At 50.3% G+C, this 26,113-nt stretch overlaps 1 protein-coding gene across 1 annotated transcript in view; it reads right to left on the bottom strand.

Annotated features, from left to right (window-relative positions):
* GALNT17 (polypeptide N-acetylgalactosaminyltransferase 17) overlaps positions 1-26,113 on the bottom strand; it is a 451,305-nt gene that overhangs the window by 233,785 nt on the left and 191,407 nt on the right. The window contains exon 3 of the mRNA XM_043559874.1: positions 8,418-8,584. Within this exon, the coding sequence (XP_043415809.1) occupies positions 8,418-8,584 (167 nt within the window). The remainder of the gene's footprint in view (positions 1-8,417; positions 8,585-26,113) is intronic.

Below are 26,113 nucleotides of genomic sequence, written 5' to 3'. Positions count from 1 at the left end.
CAAACATTTAAAAAAAAAAAAACAAGAGGACTTGTATATTGAAAATTATAAAACATTGTTTAAAGAAATTAAAGAAGATCTAAATAAATAGAAAGGCTCTCCATGTCATGGTAATCTCTACACCCAACATGGGGCTCCAAATCACAACCCCAAGATCAAGAGTTTGCACACTCTGCTGACTTAGCCAGCCAGGTACCAAAGACATTCCATGTCATGGATTGGAAGTATTAATATTGCTAAGATGACAATACTTTTCTTTTTTTTTAATTTTTTTTTCAACGTTTATTTATTTTTGGGACAGAGAGAGACAGAGCATGAACGGGCGAGGGGCAGAGAGAGAGGGAGACACAGAATCGGAAACAGGCTCCAGGCTCTGAGCCATCAGCCCAGAGCCCGACGCGGGGCTCGAACTCACAGACCGCGAGATTGTGACCTGGCTGAAGTCGGACGCTCAACTGACTGCGCCACCCAGGCGCCCCTAGATGACAATACTTTTCAAATTGACCTATAGATCCAATGCAAAATCCCTGACAAAATTCCAACTGCCTTTTTGAAGCAATGGACAAACGTGTCATATGTCCCATGTGGGACCCAGAATTCACACGTCAACACGTGGGACCCAGAATGGACAAAACAATCCTGAAAAAGAAGAATAAGTCTGGAAGACTCACTTCCTGATTCTTAAAACTTGCTATAAAGGAAGAGTTATAAAGACAAGGCGGTACTCACACAGGGATAGACACATAGATCAATGACATAGGATTTAAAGTCCAAAAATAAACCCTTACACTTACAAGGCAATTTATTTTTGGCATGGATGCCATGACCATTCAATGGGAAAAAGAACAGTTCCTTCAACAAATGGTACTGGGACAACTGAATATCCTCATGGGACAAAAAAATAATAAGAATAATTTGGACCCCTACCTCAAACCATACACAAACATGAATTCACAATGTCTAGGAGCTAAAACTCCAAGACACTTAGAAGAGAATATAGGTGTAAATCTTTGTGACCTTGGACTAGGCAATGGTTTCCTAGATATGACACCAAAAGCTCAAGCACCCAAAGAAAAAAATAAAAAACTTGACTTTCATGACCATGAAAAGCTTTTGTGCATCAGAGGACACTATCAATAAAGAGAAAAGACAATCCACAGAACGGAAGGAAATATCTGCAAATACATTTGCAAAATTACGTACAGAATATATTTGATAAGAGTGTGTGCCCAGAAGACATAAGCAATTACAACTCAACACTAAGAAGACAAATAACCCATTTTAAAAATCAGCAAAAGGGGGCGCGAGGGTGGCTCAGTTGGTTAAGCGTTCCACTTCGGCTCAGATCATGATCTCAAAGTTCATGAGTTCGAGCCCCGCGTCGGGCTCTGTGCTGACAGCTCGGAGCCTGGAGCCTGCTTCAGATTCTGTGTCTCCCTTTCTCTCTCTGCCCTTCCCCCACTCGCACTCTGTCTCTCTCTCACTCAAAAATAAATAAACATTCAAAAAATAATAAATAAACAAACAAATAAATAAAATTCAAGTTGACAAAAGATTTCAATAGACATTTATCCAAATAAGACAGACTAATGGGGGCGCCTGGGTGGCTTAGTTGGTGGAGCATCCTACTTCGGCTTAGGTCATGATCTCACGGTTTGTGGGTTCAAGCCCCGCGTCGGGCTCTGTGCTGACAGCTCAGAGCCTGGAGCCTGCTTCGGACCCTGTGTCTCATTCTCTCTCTGCTCCTTCCCCACTTGTGCTCTGTCTCTCAAAAATAAATAAAAGTAAAAAATAAAAATAAAAAAAAAAGACAGACTAATGGCAAGCAAGCACATGAGAAGATGCTCAAAATAATCAGTCATTAGAGAAATGCAAATAAAACCATGAGATACCACCTTACACACACCACGGTGGCCTTTGTGTGTGTTTTTTTTTAAAGGAAAATAACAAATATTGAGGATGTGGCGAAACTGGGACTTCATACATTGCCAGTAGGAATGCAAAATGGTGCCGCTCCTGCGAAAAACCGTGTCGTTGGGGAAAACAGTCTGATGGCTTCTCAAGATATGAACCGTGGAATTATCACAGGACCCAACGATTCCACTCCTAGATAGGTACCCAAGAGAACTGAAAACATTCCACACGACAACTTTTATATGAACGTTCCTAGCAGTATTATTCGTAACAACCAAAAAGCAGGGACGCCCCACCTATCCATCAACGGAAGAATAAAGAAAGGTCATGTGCTACCTCCACACAACCGAATGTCGCTGAGCCACAAAAAGAAATGACGTAAAACCATGCCACCACACAATGAACTTGGGCGACAGTACGTTGCACGAAACAAGACAGACACCAAAAGCTACAGGCTGTACATTTCATTGAGAGCAAATGTCCAGGAGAGGCAAATTCATAGAGACAGAAATACTTGGTGGTTGCCCCAGGACCTGGGAGAGATGGCTAAACAGGTCCAGGATCTCTTCAGGGGGGACGATGAAAATATTCCGGAATTAGATCGTGGTTACAGTTGCAAAACGTCGTGAATATACTGAAAGCCACCGAACTATACACACTTCATAAGGGTGTATTTGATGTTATGTGAATTCTATCTCAATTAGAAGTAAGGGACAAGAGGGACACCTGGAGGGTTCAGTCCGTTAAGCATCCAACTCTTGATTTCGGCTCAGGTCATGATCTCACAGTTTGTGGGCTTGAGCCCCGTGTGGGGCTCTGCACGGACAGCTCAGAGCCTGTTTGGGAGTCTCTCTCTCCTCTCTCTCTCCGCTCTTCCCCCACTTGCACTCTCTATCTCAAAAATAAATAAACTTTAAAAAAAAGTAAGGGAAAATCATAAAGGATGACCGTGACGGGGTGTGGCAAGAGTGATGATTGATACAATTCCGTGCACCTGAATTCCCTCAGCCTCAAGCCCTCAAACAAAGATCAAAGCGGAAAAATGCTGATGATCTGAACAAAGACCAGTGGCTTGGGACACGGCCAGGCGGGATCCCGCTCAAGAGGGACTAAGCAGATGCTGAGAAACAGAGCAGAAAGAGAATGAAAAGCCTTCTGGTCTTTGGTGACGAGGTAAAGCCCTTCACTGACAGGAGATAATGAGAAGCAGGTCTGCGAGGCCGAGAGGAGGATGCTAAGTTAGTCATAGGACAGACTGAGCTTACGGTTCAGAGGGACCCTGGCCCTTGAGGAGAGAGAGGACGCAGGGCTGGAGCTCAGGGGAGAGGCTGAATTGCTCTGCACTGCAGGGATGGATCGGGAGACCATTCACCATGTGCCCATGGGAGGAAGCGCCCCGCGTGTCCCGACGCTGAGAATCATGAGTGATCCCCTCGAAGCAGGGAGCCGAGGCAGAGAAGACAGCGGTGCTGGGGTCGCAGGAGGAGACAAGTGCCAGGAAGGAAGCCACCAACAATGTCAGACGTGGCCGGATCAGAGCAGGAAAGTGCCCGCTGGACTGGGTGCGCCGCGATCACTGGTAAATTTTGCCCGAGGGATTTCGGTTTAATGTACAGGAGCACAAAGAATTGCATCTTACTTGGGTTTAACTTGGGTCAGCATCAGTATTCAAGCCGAATGAAACAAATGTAAAAACAAACCTAACAAGTGAAAGACCCTGACTTACCTGTACACACAGGTCCTGAGCCTTCTGGCTTTATTCACATACTCCCTGGACCAGGTGGTTTTTCTTTCTTTCTTTCTTTCTTTCTTTCCTTCCTTCCTTCCTTCCTTCCTCCCTCCCTCCCTCCCTTCCTTCCATCTCTCTCTCTCTCTCCTTTTTCCTTTCTTTCTCTGTTTTGTTCTTTCTTTCTTTCTTTCTTTCTTTCTTTCTTTCTTTCTTTCTTTTCCTGATAAAGCTTGGTTTTCCTTTAATGGATATGATAACATACAGCTGTGGGATTCTAGTTCCCACCTGTGCCAGGCATGACTGGCTTGAGAATGGACCACTCTACCCTCATGAAAATGATGTTTGCAGATCTTTTTTAATAAAAAGAGAGCTATGATGCTTCACAGTTCAGGGGAGGAAACAGGAAGAATAGTAACTTGTTTTTACTATAGGATCTTAACTATGTAATACCTGCATTAAAAAAAAGAAGGGGGTGGGGTGCCTGGGTGGCTCAGTCGATTAAGGGTCCGGCTGCGGTTCAGGTCATGATCTCATGGTTCGTGGGTTCAAGCCCCGCATCGGGCTCTGTGCTGACAGCTCAGAGCCTGGAGCCCGTTTCAGATTCCGTGTTTTCCACCACCCCCCCCGCCCCCGGCTCCTTCCCCGCTCACACTCTGTCTCTCTCTCTCTCAAAAATAAATAAACATTAAAAAATTTTTTTAAAAGAAAGGGAGGGGGAGCCCTTGGCTGGCTCAGTTGGTTGAGCATCAGACTTTTGATTTTGGCTCAGGTTATGATCCCAGGGTCGTAAGATCAAGCCCCATGTCAGGCTCTGCACTGAGCATGCAGCCTGCTTGAGATCTCTCTCTCTCTCTCTCTCTCTCTCTCTCTCTCAAATAAAAAAATTTTTTTAAGAAGGGGAGAACAGGGGAGAATGAACAGTTGCCTTCAGTTACTCTCTGCGTATTTGTATTTTCCAGTTACTTTTTGATACAAAGTTTCCTACAAAGAGAGCACGCATTACTTTTAAGATCGGAAAATACAGTAAGGCTGGGGAAAAATGGTTTAATCAAACTTGAGCAGAAGGTAAGCAGGGATAACAATATTAAGGTTAGATGAACTAAATTCGAGGCAAGGAAAAAAGTATGCTTTTAAGATACAGGAAGTCTTACATCAGGGTGATAGCCACCACTAACGATGAAACCACACAGACACGAATCTACAGTTACCAAAGAAACTGACAACGAGATACAGAAATCAAGCATTATTAGAGACATGGGAAGGAAAAGTCATCGCAGGAGGAGATTTGAAAACACCATCATCAAAAGCCTTAAGAAAATAAATCGTAGTCTATCTAAATACACAAAATTGATGTCTGGCAGGAATTCAATTCCATGATTACAGTGTGTGTGTGTGGGGGGGTCTTTTCAAGTGTATATAGAACATTTACAAAACTCGATAATACCAGTCACAAAGAAAATCTCAACAGAGAAAAAAAATGTTAAGTCCCTGTTGCAGTTAAAGAGAAGGTATTTCTAGCCTGGAGAAAATACAGAAGCTAGAAGGAAGGACAGAAAAGGGGGAAAGAGTGTTAATATAGTCTCCTCCTGGTCCACCGGGATTTGCAGGGTGGGTGGGGGGACAGAGGAAAATGAATGGGAATTAACTTGATGATCAGGCTGGACCGAATATCTCTCCCACCCCGTTTCTCACCCACTGAACAGCTTTATTTAAATGCGAACCCCTGAGATGGTAACTCGGTGGTTCTCAACTGTGTGGTTCCTGTAGGGGCAGGATCAGCACCTCCTGGGAATTTGTAAGAAATGCACATTCTCAGCCCTACTCCAGACCTCCTGGAGCAGAATTTCCTCCAGGGTGGGGCTCCAGGAGGTTCTGAGCGGAAAGCCGGAGAAGGTGCCTAAGTACTCCGGGAGCAGACTGGCTCAGAAGAGGAGTGGGCTTTATACCCCTGGCTCCCGGAGTCCCCCAAGTGGGATTAAGCTGCCTCAGCCACAGGGGCCACCTGCATATCACGCCCTTCCTGTCCTACTTCCCCTGAGCCCCTCGAGGTGTTCTCTCCCCCTCGCAAATCAACTAACACACTCAAATCTTTGTCTCAGGGTCTGTTCCTGGGGGAGCCCAAACTAAGACGCCCACCAGAGACCAGAGTTTCCATTCTGGGTGAGACGAGCTTGGACCCCCATTTCTCTCTGGTTGAGCTCTGCCAAGATCTCCTCAGGGGAGGGAGCCCCACTGGCCGTGGGTCCTCACCCCAATGCCGTCCCGGCACCCGCTCTCTTCTCTGGGGGTGCGAGCTCTTCTCTGCCCCGCCTCCTGCCACAAGGCCACTTAGCCCCCCCCCCCCCCAACTTGACCTTTGCAAGCCTCGTTCATCTTTGTCACTCACTCCCAGGCTGGGTGAGACTCACCGAGGGCCGATGCCAGACGGGCCCTGAGAAACCCCGTCCTATCCAGCACCGTGGGAGGCCAGTTGTGCAAGACGGGGAGGTATCACGTGCTACGTGCTGGGTAGGTAGGGGAATGGGTGCTGGGGGAGCACCCAGCTAGGGCCGTAGGACGGCAGCAAAGGATTCTCTGAGCAGGGCACCCACAGGGGACACCCGGGGGACTCGGCCACCAAATGGAGGGAAGGAGGATCAGGGATGCCCTCCGCTGATGCAAGGGGTCCACGGTGGGCACGCGGCATGCCGCGAGGGGCTCTGGGAGCCACGTCAGGGAGACAGGCTTCGCCTGACGGCTTAGAGGCTCCAAGGAAATGAACGTGCCACGTTCTCACAAGAAGACCGCCAGGGCCAGTGTTAGCAGAATCTACACCTGGCAGAATGGCCAGAGGTAAAAAGAGATGTGAAAAATACAGCCAGCGACCCCTCCGTCCTCCAACTCTGGAGGCCTCGGAGAAGGCGGTACCCGACTGGCATATTGCTGGGCCCAGGTGCACGGGAGCCCTTCGGGGGCCCAGCCAGCCAGTTCAGAAGGGGCAGGGGGACTTCAGTGCCCGGGCCAATGACGTGGCTCAGCCCTGAGCTCCCAGAGATAGCCAGGTGCCACACGGCACCCGTGGCATCGTCCTGGCTCCTGTTCACCCTCTCCTAGCCTGGAAGCACACACGGGGTAATCTTTCTCCTTCTCTACCCAGCACGCTGAGAGCCAGGGCTTTAGCCTGCCCTAGTCCTCCCGTGGCTCAGAAGATAAGCCTCCTTGGCCTTCAGCGCGCACCCTGGCTGGCTTTCTCCTGTGGCATCAGATGGTGGGGGTTTCTCCCTGTGGCGAGCACAGCGCATTACCTTAGGCCAGGAGCCAACACAAGGGCACAGTTAGCAAGACTCATCTGCCACCACTTGGACACCAGGCCTCCCCCTGACCCGCCTCCAGGGACCCCGGAGGATTTTTGTTCCTGCTGCCCAATACCTGCCTGTTTTATATATATATATATATATTTTTTTTTTTAATTGAAACTTTTTTTTAAATTTTTTTTTTTTAACATTTATTTATTTTTGAGACAGAGAGAGACAGAGCATGAACGGGGGAGGGGCAGAGAGAGAGGGAGACACAGAATCGGAAACAGGCTCCAGGCTCTGAGCTGTCAGCCCAGAGCCCGACGCGGGGCTCGAACTCACGGACCGTGAGATCATGACCTGAGCCGAAGTCGGCTGCTTAACCGACCGAGCCACCCAGGCGCCCCAAACTGAGCCACTATTCTAAAGGGAGCCGACCTCCAAAACACCTGTGGACACTGCTCGTCTCTACCTCCAGTCATTTTTGGCTCGGCGGCCCAGAGAGGACTTCGGATGCCAGATGAGTGGTTCCCGTCCCAGGACGGGATTTCACTGTTTTGTTTTTTAAGTTTATTTATTTACTTTGAGAGAGAGACAGAGACAGCTCGAGTGGGGAAGGGGCAGAGAGAGAGGGAGGGAGAGGGAGAGAGAGAGAGAGAGAGAGAGAGACAGAGAGAGAATCCCAAGCACACTCCACCCTACCTGAGCAGAGCCCCATGCAGGGCTCGAACTCATGAAACCTCAAGATCATGACCTGAGCCAAAACCAGGAGTCCGGACGCTCAACCGACTGAGCCACCTAGGTGCCCCCAGAATTTCATTTTTTATTTTACCTCTTGGGAAAGGACGGTGGCAGTGGGTAGGGCTGGGACGGGGAGTGGGGAAGAATCTAGGCGCCCCTTGTCATCTACTTTAGGTAATATGAAGAAGGGAAAATGAGTCCATCTATGTGGTCAGTAACTTCTTTTTTTTTTTTAATGTTTATTAATTTTTGCATTGATAGCAGAGAACCCGATGCGGGGCTCGAATCACGAGATCATGACCTGAGCCGAAGTTGGACGCCCCACCGGTAATGTCTCAGTTTTTTCTTAATGTTTCTTTATTTTGAGAGAGCAAGAGAGAGCATGAGCAAGCTGGGGAGGGGCAGGGAGAGAGAGGGACAGAGAGAATCCCAAGCAGGCACTGTACTATGAGCGCGGGGCCCGACACGGGGCTCGATTCCACGAGCCAAAGCTGAAATCAAGAGCTGGACGCTTCACCGACAGAGCCACCCAGGGTGCCCTGCCAGTCATTTATTCCTAAGAGCCCTGCAGGCCTCGAGGTCTAATGGGCCAGTGCTCGTGCGCCCAGATGTCTTCCTCTCTGTAGCTATGCCCCAGGGACAGGAGACAAAGACAGGTGGACTCGGGTTACAATGCAAGTAGCATTTTCCCCCCTGCTGACACAGCGTGCTCCCAGGATCCCCTCCAAAACGCTCGTGCAGCTTGGCAGCCCCCATACCTTCGTCACTGTTGTCGTCCACCAGGATGATTTCCTTCAGCAGGTGCGTTGGCGTGTGGTTGACCGCGCTGTGGACTGACCGCAGGATCACTGACAGGGCCTCATTCACGAAGATGAATATGATGGAGATCTGGGGCAGCTCCTTGGAGTACTTCAGCTCCTTGCACCTGGGGGAAGAGAGCCAGCCGAGTAGAGTCAGAGGAAGGCGGAAGGCATGGGCGCTGCGGATGGACACGGCCCACGTGTGCCCAAGGTGTGCGTCACCAGTTCCCTCCGGGCCCCCCTTGGCTGAGAACAAAGGCTAGAACCTAAGGAGGAGATCGTTAAGGGGTCCCGCCCCAATCTCCTCAACCTGCCGCCCCAAAGGAACCAGAAGCAGCAGTCTCGGGGACGTATCTCGCGTCTCCCAGGCGGCCTGGGTGCCCGTTCACACCGCCTGGTCCCACTTCACTGCCCACCTGCCCCACTCCCTACTCGGGCACCTGCGTTTCCATGCCTGGAAGCTGCTTTGCTGCCGCCCCACCCCCATCTGCTCCCATCCAGCGGCGGCCAGGAGTTGAGGCATGAACACCCCAGCTCGCTCACCCCAGGAGCAGGCTGACTCCAAGGGCAGCGGTTTACAAGGGCTCCCAGGGTCCCCCTAGTGAAACGAGGGAGGGTTCCCCCTCCACCCACAGTGGCCATCTGCATATCACACCCTTCGGGGGATGCCTTCCCTTCCAGATCCTACTGCCCCACGCCCCTGGTGGTGTTTGCTCTCTCCACCTTCCGAATCAATGGTGCACTCAAATCTTAGTCTTAGGGTCTGCTTCTGGGGGAACCCAAACCAAACAGCCCGCTCGGGTGGAGCCTGCATTCTAGAATCAGACACGAAAGGCACACGTAAATAATCGTATTCAAGGAAGCGGGTCCTCAGCCTGCATAGGAGCCTGCTGCCGGGTACACCCCAACCCTTCTGGCAGGCGTTCCTAGAATCTCCTGGGGGGGGGGCAGGAGACGGGACCGCCTGCCTTTGAGGTCCTCCCTCCTATGACCCAGCAGCTCCCCCATCCCTGAAAACCGGAATAAAAGAGAAGAGTCCTTTTCACCCAGGCTGGACACAGGGGTGTCGAGCTCTGGCCTCCCTGGAGCTCCCGGTGATGCAAGCTTGATACCCAGAGAACAGGCCGTGTGTGGCTCAGTCATGGGAACACCGCGCTCCGTCCAGGGGAGCACTCACGAATCTGGTCCTCTGCTTAGGCTGAGCCGCATTGGAAATACCAAGTGGAAACCAAACAGCATGGGAGAGGGCGCTAAGGCATTTCAATACATTCTCCCCCTCCTCGTGTGAGATCGGACAATATATAGCACAGGCGTTAGAGGAGAAAACAAAGGCGACGAGCTGAAGGAATGGAGTGAGGGGGAAGAGCACTGAAGAAAGAGCAAGAAAAACGGCTGTTTTTTATGCGGAACAGCTTGGGCTGTGTCGGGCCGTATTAATCAGGCAGGCAATTTTCGGAAGAAAATAAAGTTTTGTTACAAGATACATTTGTGTCTCCTGGAGGAGAACGTCCAGGGATCCATTGATCATGCAGCCTCATTTTTACCACGTCGCTCTAAATTCACTTCTGGGGCTGCCAGGGAGATTAGAATGGTTATTGACGGGCTCTCGGGCAGTCGGCGGGAATCATCTCATTTGCTGCATGGGGATCCGAGGGAGGAGGGCACCCCAGAAGGTCCCTCGGAGCCCCCTCGACCATCCTGGGCAGCTTACTCACCAGCCTGTCCCTGTAAGCACACATTCCGGACGTGCCCACCTATTCCCAGCGCTCAGCCCCAGGGCTTAAGTGCCTTTGGTCCTTGGTTTTTAACAGCTTCTGGCACTTGGAACGCAGAATCAGAAAGACCAGATTGCAGTGTCCCAGCACTTTCTTCTCCACCCACAGGCAACGGGGTCATGATGCAATCAGGACTGAGTTCTGAGTCAAGCCTCTCGGCTAGAGCAGGCAACTCGCGCCCCCAGGGTAAAGTGGGAAATGGGGGAGCCTCAAAGCCCCCACCCTGCCCCTTCATGGGCCAAGGTGGCCATTTGGTAAATCATGGTGGATGGGGGAGGGGGACAGGGATTTCAAAAATGAGAAAGCGCTCCGTCACACACGGGGTACACTGTTCATAGGTCTTCACCTCTAAAACTGTCAAAATAATCCGTACCACACCTAGCTGTGGTGCTTGCCTGAGACCTCACAAGGGTCATCTGAGAGCTCCGTGACAATGCAACATACCAACTAATGGAAGGACCCAGTCTGCCCGGCTGCCCCCCCCAGACCCCCCTTTCGGCTCCTCCGTTCCCTTCTGTATGCTCCCCAACGCTTGGGCCAGGCTTCCAGAGTTTTCACGCAGCCCAGACCCTCCTTGCAGGACCCACCCAGGAGTCTCCTCCCCAGCCTGGCCACCCGGGTCTCTATCCTTGCCCAGCTGACAGTGCACCTCTCCTGGGCCCCATGTCCTCAGGCTTTCCCAATGGGCAGACGAGATGAATACAGTCACTGTCATAAAAATCAGCGTTCTTTCCTTGGTCTTTTTTTTTTTTTTTTAAGTGTATTTATTTATTCACTGAGGTTTTTAAGCACTGAGGAGTAGGTGCTGACTCATCACACGTTACTTACAATCACACCCCCGGGGCCAGACAGGGCGGAAGATGAAGGGTGGTTGCTGCCGGGAGAGAGGCTCACTGGCCGTAGAAATGCAGAGAGAAAGAACAGACCACCAGACCACGGCTCCTGCCCGTAGGACTTGACACTGAATTCCCGCCAAGTGTTCCGTCCCTGAGTCCCCGCAGAGCCGAGGAGGCAGAAGGTGCTGAGCGCCCAGTTACCCCGGTGGCTTGCACGGTGCTCTCGGGGGTGGCCGGGGTGGCGGGGCAGGCCGACTCGGGGAAGGAGAGGTCGGTTTCAGAGCTTGGCTTCCCACCCCCATCTGTACACAGTGGAACACACAGAACCCGACGTGTTTCCTGCCGCCCCGACGGCCTTCCAGCTGCAAAACCCGGGTAGGAGTAGCCTGGCAGGTTTAGGAGGATAAAAGAACGGATTCGGGATCTGCGAGGCACCCAGGAATGAGCAGAGGATGCTATGCCACAGCAACTGCCAAGTACTTCCAAATCCACAGCCGGGGGGGCATCCCGTGGGCTTCCTCTAGCAACACGGGCTCGGAACTGGGTCCCAGAAATCACAGGCCTCCTTTCAGAAACGGGTCAGTGAGCAATAAACAATCTTGTCTTAAAGAAGATGGTTGGCAGGCAAGCTGTCTTAAAGTCTGGATAACTTTCTTTTTTTTTTTTCTTTTTTTTCTTTTTTTTCTTTTTTTTCTTTTTGAGAGACAGAGAGACAGAGTGTGAGGGGGGGGGGGGAGGGGCAGAGAGAGAGAGAGAGAGAGGGAGACACAGAATCCGAAGCAGGCTCCAGGCTTCAAGCTGCCAGCCCAGAGCCCGATGCAGGGCTCGAATCCACGAACCGTGAGATCGTGACCTGAGCCGAAGTCGGACGCTTCACCGACTGAGCCACCCAGGCGCCCATTAAAAAGTCTGGGTAATTGTCAATAAACACTTAAGGCCCCGTAGAGAGGCTACAAAGCAACTCAAGCCCAGCCCTCTGCTCCGAGGGCTACGAGGAGAACAGTCCCTGGAAAGCCGATCTCACAGAGAAGAGCGAGCAGAGACAAACAACCAACCTCGTGAGATCTGTCAGACACCTTCTATCCATCCTTACGTCTGTCTGTCCATCTCTCCACATGCCTGGGATACTCCCTTGAACTTGGTAGCTCCCCGAGGGTAACTGTCTCCCCTTCTCTCGGTGCCCTCACAGCAGAGCCATTGGCATTGACCTCATTCAACACCAAAAGTATCCACGACTTCCCTTGGCTGATGCTGAGCAAGGAGAAGAGAGCTGAGGAGAACTGGCCACTTCGGAACCCACCAGGCCTCCAAGCAGGAAATGAAGCCCAAGGAGCTGCCCATGCCAGGACCTCCTTTTAAGGACAACTTACGTGAGCCCCACGTGGTACATAGATCAGAGGGGCCAAGTGACGCTTGTGACCCAGTTTGCCAACCTGGCAACAAAATGACCCTACAACATCCCCACTGCACTGCTGTAAGAGAATCGAGACGCAACGTGGGCCAGGAGATCTCAGGACCTTACAGACGAGGATGACGGTGAGGTTAGCCAACATTTATACAAGTGCAGGCTGTGAGTCAGAAGTTTCTGGAAGCTTCTATGTACTGTTCTGTCTCATTGAACCCTCACAGCAACCTTCTGAGGTAGGCGGTATTATCATCCCCATTTCACAGAGGAGGAAACTGGGCGCCCAGAGAGGTGAAGTCACTTGCCCTGAGTCGCACAAGCTGCCTGAAGACAGCAGCAAGGGTGCCTGGAAGGAAACTTCTTCATCTGATGTGTCGACTCTTCCAAACACGGGATAGCACATGGGGCCAGTTCAGGGCAGGCGCCCACAGGGCCTGCACTCAGGCTCTACTCCTTATCTCTGGTCCCACTTGGGCATTAATCCCTCGGGTCTTAAGGTGAGGGCTCCCCTTCCAGGGCCTACCCAATCTCTCCCGTCACTCAGCTCACACGGATGGTCACCTCGTGGCCAATCTGCTGGGCCTTCCTGGCTGCTTACCCTGAGCTCTGGCTTTGGGGCGTCTCACTAGGGTGTGGGGACCCGTGACCGAGCACTGCCCGGGCCCCAATCCTGCCGTCAGTAGCCAAGAGTCTTGGGGTTTGCAGCTAAAACACGTTCAACACTTAGAACAAGGCAGCTTGGAATGCAGTGCGGTAAACGCTAAATGCCGAACGGTTGACGAGGGTCCCTTCTGTTTCCCTTCCGGGGCCTTCCAGAAGACATCTAGCTAAGGTTGCTCACAGACAGAGCAGTGGGGAGCCAGGGCTTGGAACCAGAGGGTCACAGCCGGCTCTGCAAATTCCTACCAGGCTGATTCATTTTCATTTTCCAAGTGTACCAGACACATGCATAGGATCAGAAAGGCCAATTAGTAAAGGTTCTTTACAGTGGACGTGGAGCCCATGCCCTCTCAGTGCCGGCAGCCCAGAGCGAAACCAGAGGGAGGAAAGAGGGGGGAATCAAACGGAATAGGTAGTTTGAGTCAGGAAACACCACCTCGACTGAGCCCAAGCAGCCACAGGCTTGGGGCAGACACATCTTCCCATCCATTCCTTCCACTGCTGTGGGTAGTGGTGGGAGGTGAGGCCTCCTCCTCTATGGCTGCCCGACCTCAGATCCACGTCAAAAATGGAAGGTCCGGGTCCTGGAGTGTCTACCTTTCTATTTCTTTTTTTTTTTTTTTTTAATGTTTATTTATTTCTGTCTGAGAGACAGAAAGAGAGAGATGAGGGGCAGAGAGAGAGGGAGACAATCCCAAGCAGGCTCGGAGCTGTCAGCGCAGAGCCCGACGCGGGGCTCGAACCCGCAAACCGTGAGATCATGACCTGAGCCGAAACCAAGAGTCAGACGCTTCACCGACTGAGCGCCCCAGGCGTCCCTACCTTTCAGTTTCTGAATGCGCTTTACGTACGAGAGCAAGCCTGGAATGTACCCGTGTACTACCATCCCCTGGGCTTCCGGAACGGGCACACCAGCTCCCGGGACCTGGATGGCCACACGCTTCCTTGGCCTGGGCTCACCCTCCTTGATCCACAGCAGACCCCGCCATCTCCAACTGAGAGGCAAAAGGGCCCCATCCCCAAGAATGCATTGCTGTGGCCCAGCCACTAAGCAAGGGGATTCATTTTCCAAATAGTGGTGCCCACTTGCCAGATAGAGGTAATCAGAAAGGAAAAGGCAAATGCGTCAGACGGTCACCTCTTTGCCGCCGCCTGAATTCCGTGAGTCCGTAAACGCTGAAGGCACATCCTTAACCAAAGACACGGCTCGTGTGTGCCAATCTTAGCTACGCCAAGCCATGGGTTATGGGCAATCAAGAACAGAAATGGGACTCCTCCTTGGAAGCCCTATTGCAAAAATTCCCATGCTCCTGAGCCCGGAAAAGGCCATGAACGTTGACACTACACCTGCCAACTGACACGGAACTTCAGAACGTTCCACTCACTTCCTGTGTCACATCAACAATGGCAACTTCACTTTCTGTCCAGCAAGGAGACAAACCGCTCCCTCCTCTCCCCGGCCCACTGTGGACGGGGGGCCAGATGATGACGTCAGATCGCAAAGCACATCTAACTGCTTCTAATGCTCAGTTTTATGGGTCAACTTGGCTAGGCCGTGGTCTTTTGGCCACAGGTTATTCTAGAGGTTTCTGAAGGTACTTTTTTTTCTCGATGAGACTGACATGTAGATCAGTAGGCCTGGGTTGAAGCAGATTACTCTCCATAATGTGGGTGGGCCTCATCCCATCAGTTGGAAGGTTCGAAGAGAAAAAAAAGACTGAGGTCCCCCCGGGGGAAAGGGAATTCGGACAGCAGACTGCCTTTGGATCCTCGCTGCAACATGAGTTCCTCCCTGGGTCTCCGAGCTGCAGGTGAGCCCTGCAGGTTTTTGGATATGCCAGCCTTCACAATCACGTATGCCAAATTCCTTTAAATAAATGTTTCTCGCTCTCTCTTTAGCTCTCCCTTCCCCCCCTTTCTCTCTCTCTCTCTCTCCATCCATCTGTAAATATAATGATATTTGATATAATGATAGAGACAGATAAAGAGAGAACGTCTCACACCTGCAGCTGATGACAAGACAAATCCGAGGTTTCCAGTCTTCACGGCCCTCAGAGGACCTGCCCTGAAGCTTCTCTGGAAGGCTGGTCAAAGCCTCCAACCCTCCCCCCGCCTCCCCACTGCTCTCTGCTTTTACCAGTCTCCCCTCTGGCTCATCTCCCTCCTGCAGGGAAGCGTGCCTCTTAATCCACCGAGGAAATCAAGGCCATCAAGGCCATCGGCAGGAATTTCCAAAAGTGGTCACGGGCCTGTAGCATCAGCGTCGGTCAGCATCCCCTGGCAACTGGGCAGACCCTGGGCCCCATCCCGATCAAATTCCGCATCGTGGCTCCTCTGCAGGTGAGGATGAGAGAAGCCAGGCACATGTAAGGACGCTCTGTCCCTCCTCCCCACCCCCCCCCCCCCCCAAGCAGAGTCAGGAAGCCAGACGCTCAGGTCTCTCCCATTTAAATACAATGTGGGTCTCTCCCACAGCTTTCATTGATGTCTTTCTTCTCCTTGTCTCCTTCCGTCTCCCATCGGTTCCTCACTCCACTCTCTTCCTCTGGCCTTGAGTTACCCTCTTGCACTAAAACCGCTCTTGTTAGTTTCCAATGACATCCGTGTGGCCGGAATCAGCAGATACCTCCCGACCATCATTGCTGCAGGATTTAACGTTGTTGCCTCTCACCTCATATAAATGTGACTCACTCTTGGGTGCTGGCACACCCAGGGTTCCCGGAGTCACACCTCCGCTCTCTCTCCCACCTGATCGGCCCCGGCCCCCTGTTCTTTTTCCCGGGTTGCCCTTTCTGTTCCCGTTCCAAATCCCCAAATTCCTCAAGGCTCCTTCTCTGCCCTTGGCTGACTCTAACTAGGCGACCTCGTCCTAATCTATGGCTCCAACTGTCACGCCCTGCAATTTCCAAACCCGCATCACTAGCCTGGACCTTGGCTCAAGCAACAGCTTCCCACTGGACGTGGCCACCTGGACGCCTCGCAAGCCCAAGGTCAGCACGCCTAAACCTGACACCCACTCTGTCTGTGCCTTCCTGTCTCCATCGCAGGGGACCGCCCTCTCTTCTCAGGAGGCATGTTAGAATCACGACCCATTCACCTCGTCTGGCTGGTCACCGAATCCTGAAGATTCTGCCATCTTGAGGTTCTCTTTGTGACACTCGCCCCTACCCCCCCCACCCCGGCCATTTGCACTGCCCTGGCTCCACGTCTCAACGCTTCCCTCCTGGATGCCACCGAAAGCCACTTACTGGAGCCCTGCTCCCGGCCGGCCCCGTCTACAGCTCAGCCTCACTCTATCCACCACACTGCTGCCAGCACGTTCTTTCTTTGTAATATTATATTTTTAAGTGATCTCTACTCAACGCGGGGCTCGAACTTACAACCTGGGGATCAAGAGTCCCACGCTGAGCCACCTAGGTGCCCCCAAGCATGACCTTCCTAAAATGCAAATGGGATCAGGACACCCTCCCCCTGTAACTATCTCCTCGCCTGCTCCGTTGCTTTCAGAGTCAGGTTTAAACTCCTTTGCTTGGCACCCAGTTCAGCCCCAGCTCATCCTTCCAACCTCAGCTCCTACCCCGTTCCCCCAGCTACCGTGAAGCAGTCACACTTCCCGCAACCAGGAATGCCCTCTCTCAATGCACACTCTTTCCCCTCTGCCTAAAGTGCCTTTCCTTGGACCTAACACGCCCCTCCCCTCCAGCCCCACCCCAGGCACGTCCTGGCCTGATGTGAGGTCCCTGTCCTCTGTTGCGTTCTCCCCCTCTGCAAATTGCCATCCTGATGCCCTTCGCTCTCTTCTCTCCCACTGCGGGGCAGCTGGGCTCCCTTTGTTTCCCCAGAGCCCAGCCCAGTCCTTGGCAGATAAATGGTTACTGCACGAACCCGTGAAAACCCTCCTACCTTCCCTATTTCTTCTCTCTGCTCTTTTTATGATCAAAGACATCACTTATCGTCTCCCGAATTATAACACCAGTGATGGCACCTCAACACTTAAAAAAGACACCACCCTGAACTCGACTGCCTGCTGTCTCCTTTGATTTACTAATCAGAACTCAAATTCCGAAAGCCCGTTTGGGTCAAGTGCATTAACCAGGCCGACAGCCCCTCTCTTTCTCCCCTCCTCATCAAGACTCTCCTATAATCCACGGAAAGAGCACTATCATTTTTAGCAACAGCAAACCTTGCAAAACAAGACAGGGGGCTGAGCCACCGGGACGCACGAGGCCCCTCTACTGGACCGCTCATTACCAGAGAGAAGGCACACTTTGCTGAGTGGTTTAATTTCCTCAAGTTGAGCTCGGCACTTCATCCAGGAAGGAGCTCCACACCTCATTAGCTCGGTTCCTACGCAGCCAGGCTCTGGGACGAACTGCCTACTTCAGCATCTGAGTTCCTGTGCATCCCGCAGATCAGTCACACTGGGGCGATTTTCATGAATCGAGATGCAGCCTGCTCTATGCCTGAGACGGGGTCCCATCCTGGGGTCCACAGAGCCCCCCAGGAAAAGCCTCCCAAATTGAATGCAAGATGTGATGGGCGTAGGAATTTTTTTTTTCCCCTGGGACGAGAATTCACACCTTTTGTGGGCTTCCCACAGAAGCACAGAGGAAGGGTACAAACCCAGGGCACATGGCCAGAGGGCACAGTTGTCAGTGACAGGCCAGTGCCCCGCCCACGCCCTTTGGTTTTCAAGCACCAAAGGATCAACAAAGCTCTAGGCCTCCCCTGCCAGCCTGGTTCCTACAAACATTTCTCTTGGAATATTCCCAAGCCATTTTTGATTCTTGAGCTGATTACCTACAGGTACCATGGAATCTCCCAGGCTTCCTGGGACGTCTCTTTCTCCGAGTCCTGAAGAGTTGCTTTTCCAAGGACAAGGTCTGAGACTCAGCTGTCCTTGGCCAGGTGGCAGATAATGACAGTTTCAAGATATGGCAGGAGGTCATGACATGGGCACCCCCTACCTGTGTCTCTTTATCTTTGGAAGGTTTTGTTTTGTTTTGTAAGTGAAAGGGGTTGATTCATCTTCTTTAACCCTCAACTCTGACCACGGGTCCCTGCTTTGTGCAGCATGCTTTTTCTAGAAGGGAAGGGAGGAGCCACACATGGGGGGTGGGGGGAGGGTGGAGAGGCTGATGGTGGGGGAGGAAGGGAAGGGTGGGGAGGGGCATCCTTCAGACTCTCAGCTCAACAGATGGATCTCTCCGGGCATGAGGAAGCTAATCTTGTTGTAGCCAACTGACGAGAACAGAAAAAGAAAAGAAAAACCCTGGAGTTTTATTAAGCAATGGCTCAGGAACAGAATTTCTAAAAGCAATTAAGGGTAAATTAATGCAGACAGTTTCAGGCCAGAGCTAAGAAAACCTCAGTGCACTTAAGGCACAAGAAATGCTGCCTAAGTTATTCACACATGGTATTTATCCCATAACCTTCCGAAGGGGAGTGTGATGAACGGGGACCCCCCCCCCCGCCCATGGCCACCGGAGGCCAAAACGCATTAGGAAATGATCCCAACTGGAAATAATAAATAGCCGTGTTCCAAGGCCCAGCAGATCCAAAATGTGGGCAATCTGATCCTTCAGAGAAACGGAAGGGCCCTAAAAGGCTCTGCACTCAGCCGAAGCCTCACTCTCCCACCCCAGCCCCTCCCGGAGCTCCAATCTGGGGCCACAGTTGTCTTCTAGAACTTCAGCGAGGCAGTGAGAAACATATTACCCAACGGATGACTTTTCCTTTCCTTTCCTTTCCTTGCTCTGGTCAAACTGGCCAGTCCAGCCTGCCTTTTCAGAGGCACAGACCACGAAAACACTTCTGTTCATTCCTGCATCCGGGCCACCCTTCTGTCCTTGGTGCTATGGTACCTCCACGCAGAAAGCCGTCCCCAAGGGCAGGCCCTCCACCATGGGACTCAAATCTGACACACCAGCCCCAACCCCCCACCCCCAGCCTCAGTTTAGTGCTAACCTGACGCTGCCTATCTTACTCAATCCGAAAATGCCTTCTCCCTCCCCGAACCACCAGAGGCTTCAGCAGATTCTGTTTATGTTGTGTGGCAAAAGGCATTAACCTTTCACCCCTCCGTGTGCGCGGCTCCTTTGCCAAGTGACTTCTTCCAGGAGGTTTTTCTCACTGAAGAGGCCAAGTCTATCTCCCCACCCACGGGATCTGGGCGCGGCCACACGATCGGCTTTGACTTTCAGAACAAGGTAAGGGGCTATTGCGGGTCCAAGCGTGAGCCTCCGGGGGTTCTCGTGCCCTTGGCCATCACCTGAGAAGCGCTGGGCTGGCCCTCTGCTCCGAGAGGGCAATACAGGATGAGTAACAAAAGGTGACCCCCCCCCCATCCTGCAAACACACACACGTGTGTGAGCCCAGCTTCTGCAGCCGTGCGTTGGGCCAAGAACCTTCCAGTGTACGCATTATCCCATTACTTTTCACGGTAAGCCAGGAATGTAGGTATACCCATTGTACTGATGAGTAAACTGAGGCCAGAGGCAAGTGAGTAGTAGGCAGAGCTAGACTTCAAACCCAGATCTACCTGACTCCAACGACCTTTGTCTTAGCCTCCGAAAAACAAAACCGGTTCTCCAGGAGGGTCTGAGCAGAGACATGTGTCTTGGCATTTGTCTAGTAAACAAAGCCACAGGCACGATGACGTCACTCATGCTAAGCCAAGTCACCAAACTGGGGCCGAACACCTAACCTAACTGCAGTTTCCGCCTCCCCCAGAAATGCTGTCTTCACTAGTCAGTCAGGAATTTTCCGGTTGGCTCTGATGAGGTCATTGGTCACAGGAGCCCTTCTCCATCCCCCACAAAGTAAAGTGAGGTGAACCCACCGAAAAAGACCCCCAGCCTTCCCTTCCCACTAAGGGAAGGTGACCTTGTCTGAAACAATCCTTCCTTTGGCTAATCACTCTTGCCCCACCCTCCTTCCAATTTCCTTTGCTTGAATGCTCTTTTTTTTTTTTTTTTTTTTAATTTTTTTTTTCAATGTTTATTTATTTTTGGGACAGAGAGAGACAGAGCATGAACGGGGGAGGGGCAGAGAGAGAGGGAGACACAGAATCGGAAACTGGCTCCAGGCTCCGAGCCATCAGCCCAGAGCCCGACGCGGGGCTCGAACTCCGGGACCGCGAGATCGTGACCTGGCTGAAGTCGGACGCTTAACCGACTGCGCCACCCAGGCGCCCCTTGAATGCTCTTTTTTAACATGCTTATTCCTTGACATTTAACCGTGACCTCCAACGTTCTATACAAATATGTGTTACTTTCATAAGTTAGAAATACTACAAATGTTACTTTTTCAAAGATTTCTATAGCACTAACTTTGCCACTTGACAAATAATCCCAACAGTGACCGAAAAGAAAAAGCAGGCGAGAATAAATAACAAAACGGTTGAGGGGAAAAGGGCTGTAAGGAAACCTGGAAACATCCATGATGTTGAAGTCAAATGTCAAGTGAATAGCATCTAATCAAGAACCAGATGATGGACACGTGAAACAGAAGTAAGATGCTAGAAACAGATCCGATCTTGGAGAATTTATGCCGAGAAGTTTCCACAATAAATGATGTTAGGGCTACTCACTCTTTGTCGGGTGAAGCAGTGAGAGTCCCCCCCTACGAACAAACTAAAAGTAAATTTTATTTTATTTTTTTAAGTTTATTTACTTATTTAAGTAATTCTACACGCAACGTGGGGCTCGAACTCACGACCCCAAGATCAAGACTAGAACGCTCCTCCGAATGAGCCAGTCAGGCGCCCCCGAAAAGAAGGTTTTTTTTTTTTAATTTTTTTTTAATGTTTATTTATTTTTGGGACAGAGAGAGACAGGGCATGAACGGGGGAGGGGCAGAGAGAGAGGGAGACACAGAATCTGAAACAGGCTCCAGGCTCTGAGCCATCAGCCCAGAGCCTGACGCGGGGCTCGAACTCACGGACCGTGAGATCGTGACCTGGCTGAAGTCGGACGCTTAACCGACTGCGCCACCCAGGCGCCCCAAAAAGAACATTTTAAATAAACAAACTGGCTGAGTGCAGAACTCAAAATAAAAGGAAAGCAACATAAAAATGTGAGGGAATATTCATGCAGACTCCGGATATCGAAGAATCTCCAATAGTTTGATAATATTTGCAAACTTCTGATCACGAAAATAAAATTGAAACAGCAAACTCCCCCCCCCCCAAAATTCACAGCAATTACAAGGGGAGAAGATAATGAGGGCCCAAAGAGCCCAGACAGATAAACAAAAAACATGAACAGACAATTCAGAGAACCAAAGAAATAAACACCACGCATGTGAAAATAGGCAGACCATCACTAGTAATAAAAAAGACTCAAAACAATAATGAGATGTCATTTTGCCTCTATGTGGTGGAATTGTCAATAACTTTTTCTTGCTTCTTTGTACATTTCCTGCTCTTATTTTTTAGAGTGAGCAAATGTAACACAGAAAAACACATCAGTTTAGATTAACACACGAATGACTGAGCCATATTGCAGAATTAAAGGGAGTCGCAATGCCGGACTACAAGTTCGTGGATTTTCACACGAGAGCATGACGTCAGTTGGCATGAATAAGAAACAGCCATGTCATCCCCCCAACAGGCCTTCTGAGGCCACAATCGGAGACAGAAGTCTTGAGTCAAAACCAACATCACAACTGTTCCACCTGTTGAAATGCAGATGGGGGAAAAGAATAATGTGGCCTGATCTCACGTTATCCATTCTAGAAAGCAAGCATGCCTATGACTGAAATGGACCTCCACCTTTTTTCTCTACCCAGAAGCTTTTCCAAGAGGCCCTTATATAATAAGGGGTTTATACCATAAAGGTATAATAAACATAAAACCGATCACTGCGATTGTAAGCCTTCCTCTGTTAGTCAACACGTAGCTTTGAAAGGGCAAGAGAAACTTAAATATGAAAGAACTGTAATTTTGTTTAAATGGCGGAGTTAGCTCCAGCCATCTGCCAATTTCTTAAGGTGATGGGAACTGCCCACTTACCATGATGATAATGCTGCACGAGATGTGAGCCCCAGCCTGGGTTTCTTTTGCAAAGAAACTGAGCCATCCAACTGAGCCTGCCAGGCAGCTAGTCTGGCCCATTAATAACCATTGATCAAACAACCCCATGACTTCTGCACTAGGACATACTTCTGCTCCGGAGTAGAAGGGCATGAAAAGAAACTTCATTCCTGTTTAAATGCCGTTCCCAGTGGTTTCTCGATATCCTATAGAATGTTCCCTGTCACCTTGTGCCATCTCTCAGACATGTTAATAACAGGCAATTTTCACAGTTTTCAACCTTCCTCCAGGTAATGCCTTCCTTTCTAAAACCCCACGGGTGGGGCGCCTGGGTGGCTCAGTCGGTTAAGCGTCCGACTTCAGCTCAGGTCACGACCTCGAGGCCCGTGAGTTCGAGCCCCGCATCGGACTCTGGGCTGATGGCTCAGAGCCTGGAGCCTGCTTCCGATTCTGTGTCTCCCTCTCTCTCTGCCCCTCCCCCGTTCCTTCTCTGTCTCTCTCTGTCTCAAAAATAAATAAACATTAAAAAAAAATTAAAAAAAAAAAACCCCACGGGTAAGATCTTATGCTAACTTGGAGACCTGTAGCGCATTGACTCAATTCCTCCTATCTTGGGCCGGCAAGGGAGCTACAGAAAACGGTACACGAGGCACAGTGGTAATAATAAATCTGTCCATGCAGCTGAAGGCCCCAACCCTTACCCTTCCCATCACTGGCCAGTAGGTTTCATGAGATCAGGGACCACATCTCTTCGGCTGATACATCTCCAGCACACAGGAAGGGCTCATCCCAGATGCTCAGAAAGTATTTGTAAGATACATTAATAAAGAGAAAAAAGGCATCTAGTCATGTGTGGCAAAAAGAGGTTGTATGGAATGCCCAGTTCTGGAATCCTACAGATTTAATGAAGACCCTAGACTTGTAGGAAGACTGAGTCTCCTCCCAGGGTACCTCCTACACCTGTTTGAAGATGCCACATCAGATCACTGGAGAGAAAGTTCTCCCGCCTGAGGATGGTGACTTTGTGTAACTCCAAATATTTTATGATAGATGGAAGACAGTGCCCATCCCTCGATTTTAACATGGATATTTTGTCTCTCTTAAAAAAAAAAAAAAAAAAGCACCTGTTCTTTTATTCCCACACCCCTAGGACCAGTGTATCTATATCACCTGGAAACAACAGGTTGATGGTGACATTTGCACATACTGGACATAGATTATGGACAAGCAAAGTGTTGAAGATACAGAAAGTTTTTTAAAAACCTCACTGTTACCCTGGAAAAGTTCACAGCCCCATAAGAGAAAAAGCTAGGTAAATCGTAACTACGGTTACGGAATGCTACATGTCACAAGGGAAGTTTGTTCAGGATGGTCCGAGATTTCTGCCTTCAAGGAGACAGATGGAGGCCCCACCCAGGGAAGGTTTTGCAGCAGAGAGAAAATGTGCCCTCAGCCATGAAGCATTGGTAGGTAATTCCCAGGTGAGGGCCGGTGAAGGGAGAGATGGGACAAAGGGCAAAATTCTCTGAGCAAAACAAAATGAACAGCGTGTGTAAAAACGGAGGAGAGAAAACGTACAGTGCACCGCCAAGAAGCAGAAATCAGGGTTTCGGGGCGTGTCTGGGATGCGGAAAAGAAACCAACGGTCAACCAGGTTGCTCTGAAGGCAGTTTAGAAAATTCAGACTAAGCCCTCCAGCAGCGCGAAGCCATGAAGTCAAGGATTATTGAGCAGGGAAGAGGCATGACAGCACAGGGCATGTGTCTAAATCAAAGAACAGCATCCCTGCAAGCAAGGCCAAGATGCGACCTCAGAGGCCGAGTTCCGAGCTCTCGAAAAGACATGGGTGTGTAAGTTCCCTGCCCAACAAGCTCATTCATTCCAGACCGCCCAGATCACAACCCCAGGTCCTCACGGAGCCCGCTCATCTGCTCTACAGATGACCCTGTAGAGACATCTTCCAAAGGTACTCACGCTTGGCTCAGACGCTCCGATTCCTCTCCTAGGCCCCAAAACTCTGGCCTACCCACTAGTTCTCAGGGTGGATCTTTGGCAGGGCTCTCTCTACCCCATCCTGAAGAAAGAACATAACAAAAAGTATTTCCTTGATCTCTTACATAAATTAGCAGCTCACCACGTTGTTGGCAGAAACTAATGTTTTTCAGTTCAAGTCAAAACTGTGAACAAGGCACTTTATCTTACAGGCAGAGCCCTAGAGGGAACGAGCTGACCTCTGAAACTAAACTTGGAAGGAGCTCTGGACCCAGAGGGCTGGTGAGACCCGGCAGAGAAGTGGGCAACTTGCCAGATCTGATTTCTCGATTTCCCAGAGGCCTCTGGCATTAGGGGGCCTCACCCGAACCAGGCCCCACCCCTTACCAGAAAACTCACGTAGCTCAGAGGGGCCCATCAAGAAATCAGCAATAAACATGTCCAACAGAAGGGCATCTCTGCCTACATCCGAGGCCAGTAGACCACACATCACAATGGCAGCCAAGCAAGAACCATCTCCCAGCCCCCACATATAAAGAGAAACCCCTGGGGATTGGAATTTGGCCCCATATCCTTCATCAACTCTGCACTGCCAGCTCAGAGCCCAACACGGGGCTCAGACTCACGAGATCATGAGATCATGACCTGAACGGAAACCAAGAGTGGGACACTTAACCAACTGAGCTACTCAGGCGCCCCTGAAACCACATTTAGAAAGCTACTCCAAAGCAACAAAGAAGAAGTTTTGAAAAGGTGGGGCAAGAGAAGGAGGTAATCAATGAGAAGGTAAGTAGAGTCACTTGGCAAAAAACATGAAGGGATCAAGGGTCAGAGAAATATTTCTTTTTGATAAAAGGTATGATTTAGGACAATTAAATGGTCATGAATGTATGCACCTGATAGCATGCTTTGAAAACATGCAAAGCAAAAGGTACTGAAAACCTAAGAAGTATGGGGCACCCGGGTGGCTCAGTCAGTTAAGCATCTGACTTTGGCTCAGGTCATGATCTCACAGCTCGTGAGTTCGAGCCCCGCATCAGGCTCTGTGCTGACAGCTCAGAGCCTGGAGCCTGCTTCAGATTCTGTGTCTCCCTCTCTCTCTCTCCCCTTCTCCTGCTCATGCTCTCTCTCTCTCTATGTCCCTCAAAAATAAATAAAAACATTTTTAAAAATTTAAAGAAAAGAAAATCCAAGAAGTAAAAGATAAATCCACAGTCATACTGAGAGATATTCACCACATCTCTCTCAGAAATCAAAGGAAACAAAAATATCCAATAAATACATGAAAAGATGATCTATCTCTATAGTAATCAAAGAAATGCATCCAAGAGCTGTAACAAAGTACTTCTTTTTTTTTAATCTTTCGGGTTGGGAAAACAAATTGAAGACAGATCTTATACAGTCCTTTCAAATGTGAGGAAAGACACCCTCATACAGTACTGGCTGGAGTATAAGCAGGCAAAATCATTTAAAGAGCAAGTTAGCAGCACCCTGCAAAATTAAAAACGAGCATGCCTGGCACATCCACGCATAAGCAAATGTCAGACAGACACAGGAAGCAGCCACTAGTGGTCACCTTTGTTGAGAAGAGTGAGGTTTGGGTCTGGGGCTTTAGAAGGGCTTTGTGTTTTGCTCTATATACATCCACATAATTTATAAGTAATACATTCAACTGTTGTTTGTGGAGTTTCTTTAAATTAGAAAAAGAGCCACGGGGTGGCTCAGGCGGTTAAGCATCCGACTTCGGCTCGGGTCACGATCTCACGGTTCGTGGGTTCGAGCCCGGCGCCGGGCTCTGTGCAGACGGCTCGGAGCCTGGAGCCTGCCTCGGATTCTGTGTCTGCCTCTCTCTCTGTTCCTCTCCTGCTCGCACTCTGTGCTTTCCCTCTCAAAAATAAATGAAGATTGAAAAAAATTGTTTTAATTAAAAAATAAATAAATAAACTGATACA

Source organism: Prionailurus bengalensis, chromosome E3, assembly GCF_016509475.1.
Source record: "Prionailurus bengalensis isolate Pbe53 chromosome E3, Fcat_Pben_1.1_paternal_pri, whole genome shotgun sequence".
Classification (NCBI taxonomy): Eukaryota; Metazoa; Chordata; class Mammalia; order Carnivora; family Felidae; genus Prionailurus; species Prionailurus bengalensis.
Note: the sequence above shows the minus strand (reverse complement) of the source record. Positions and strands in the feature narration are given on the sequence as shown.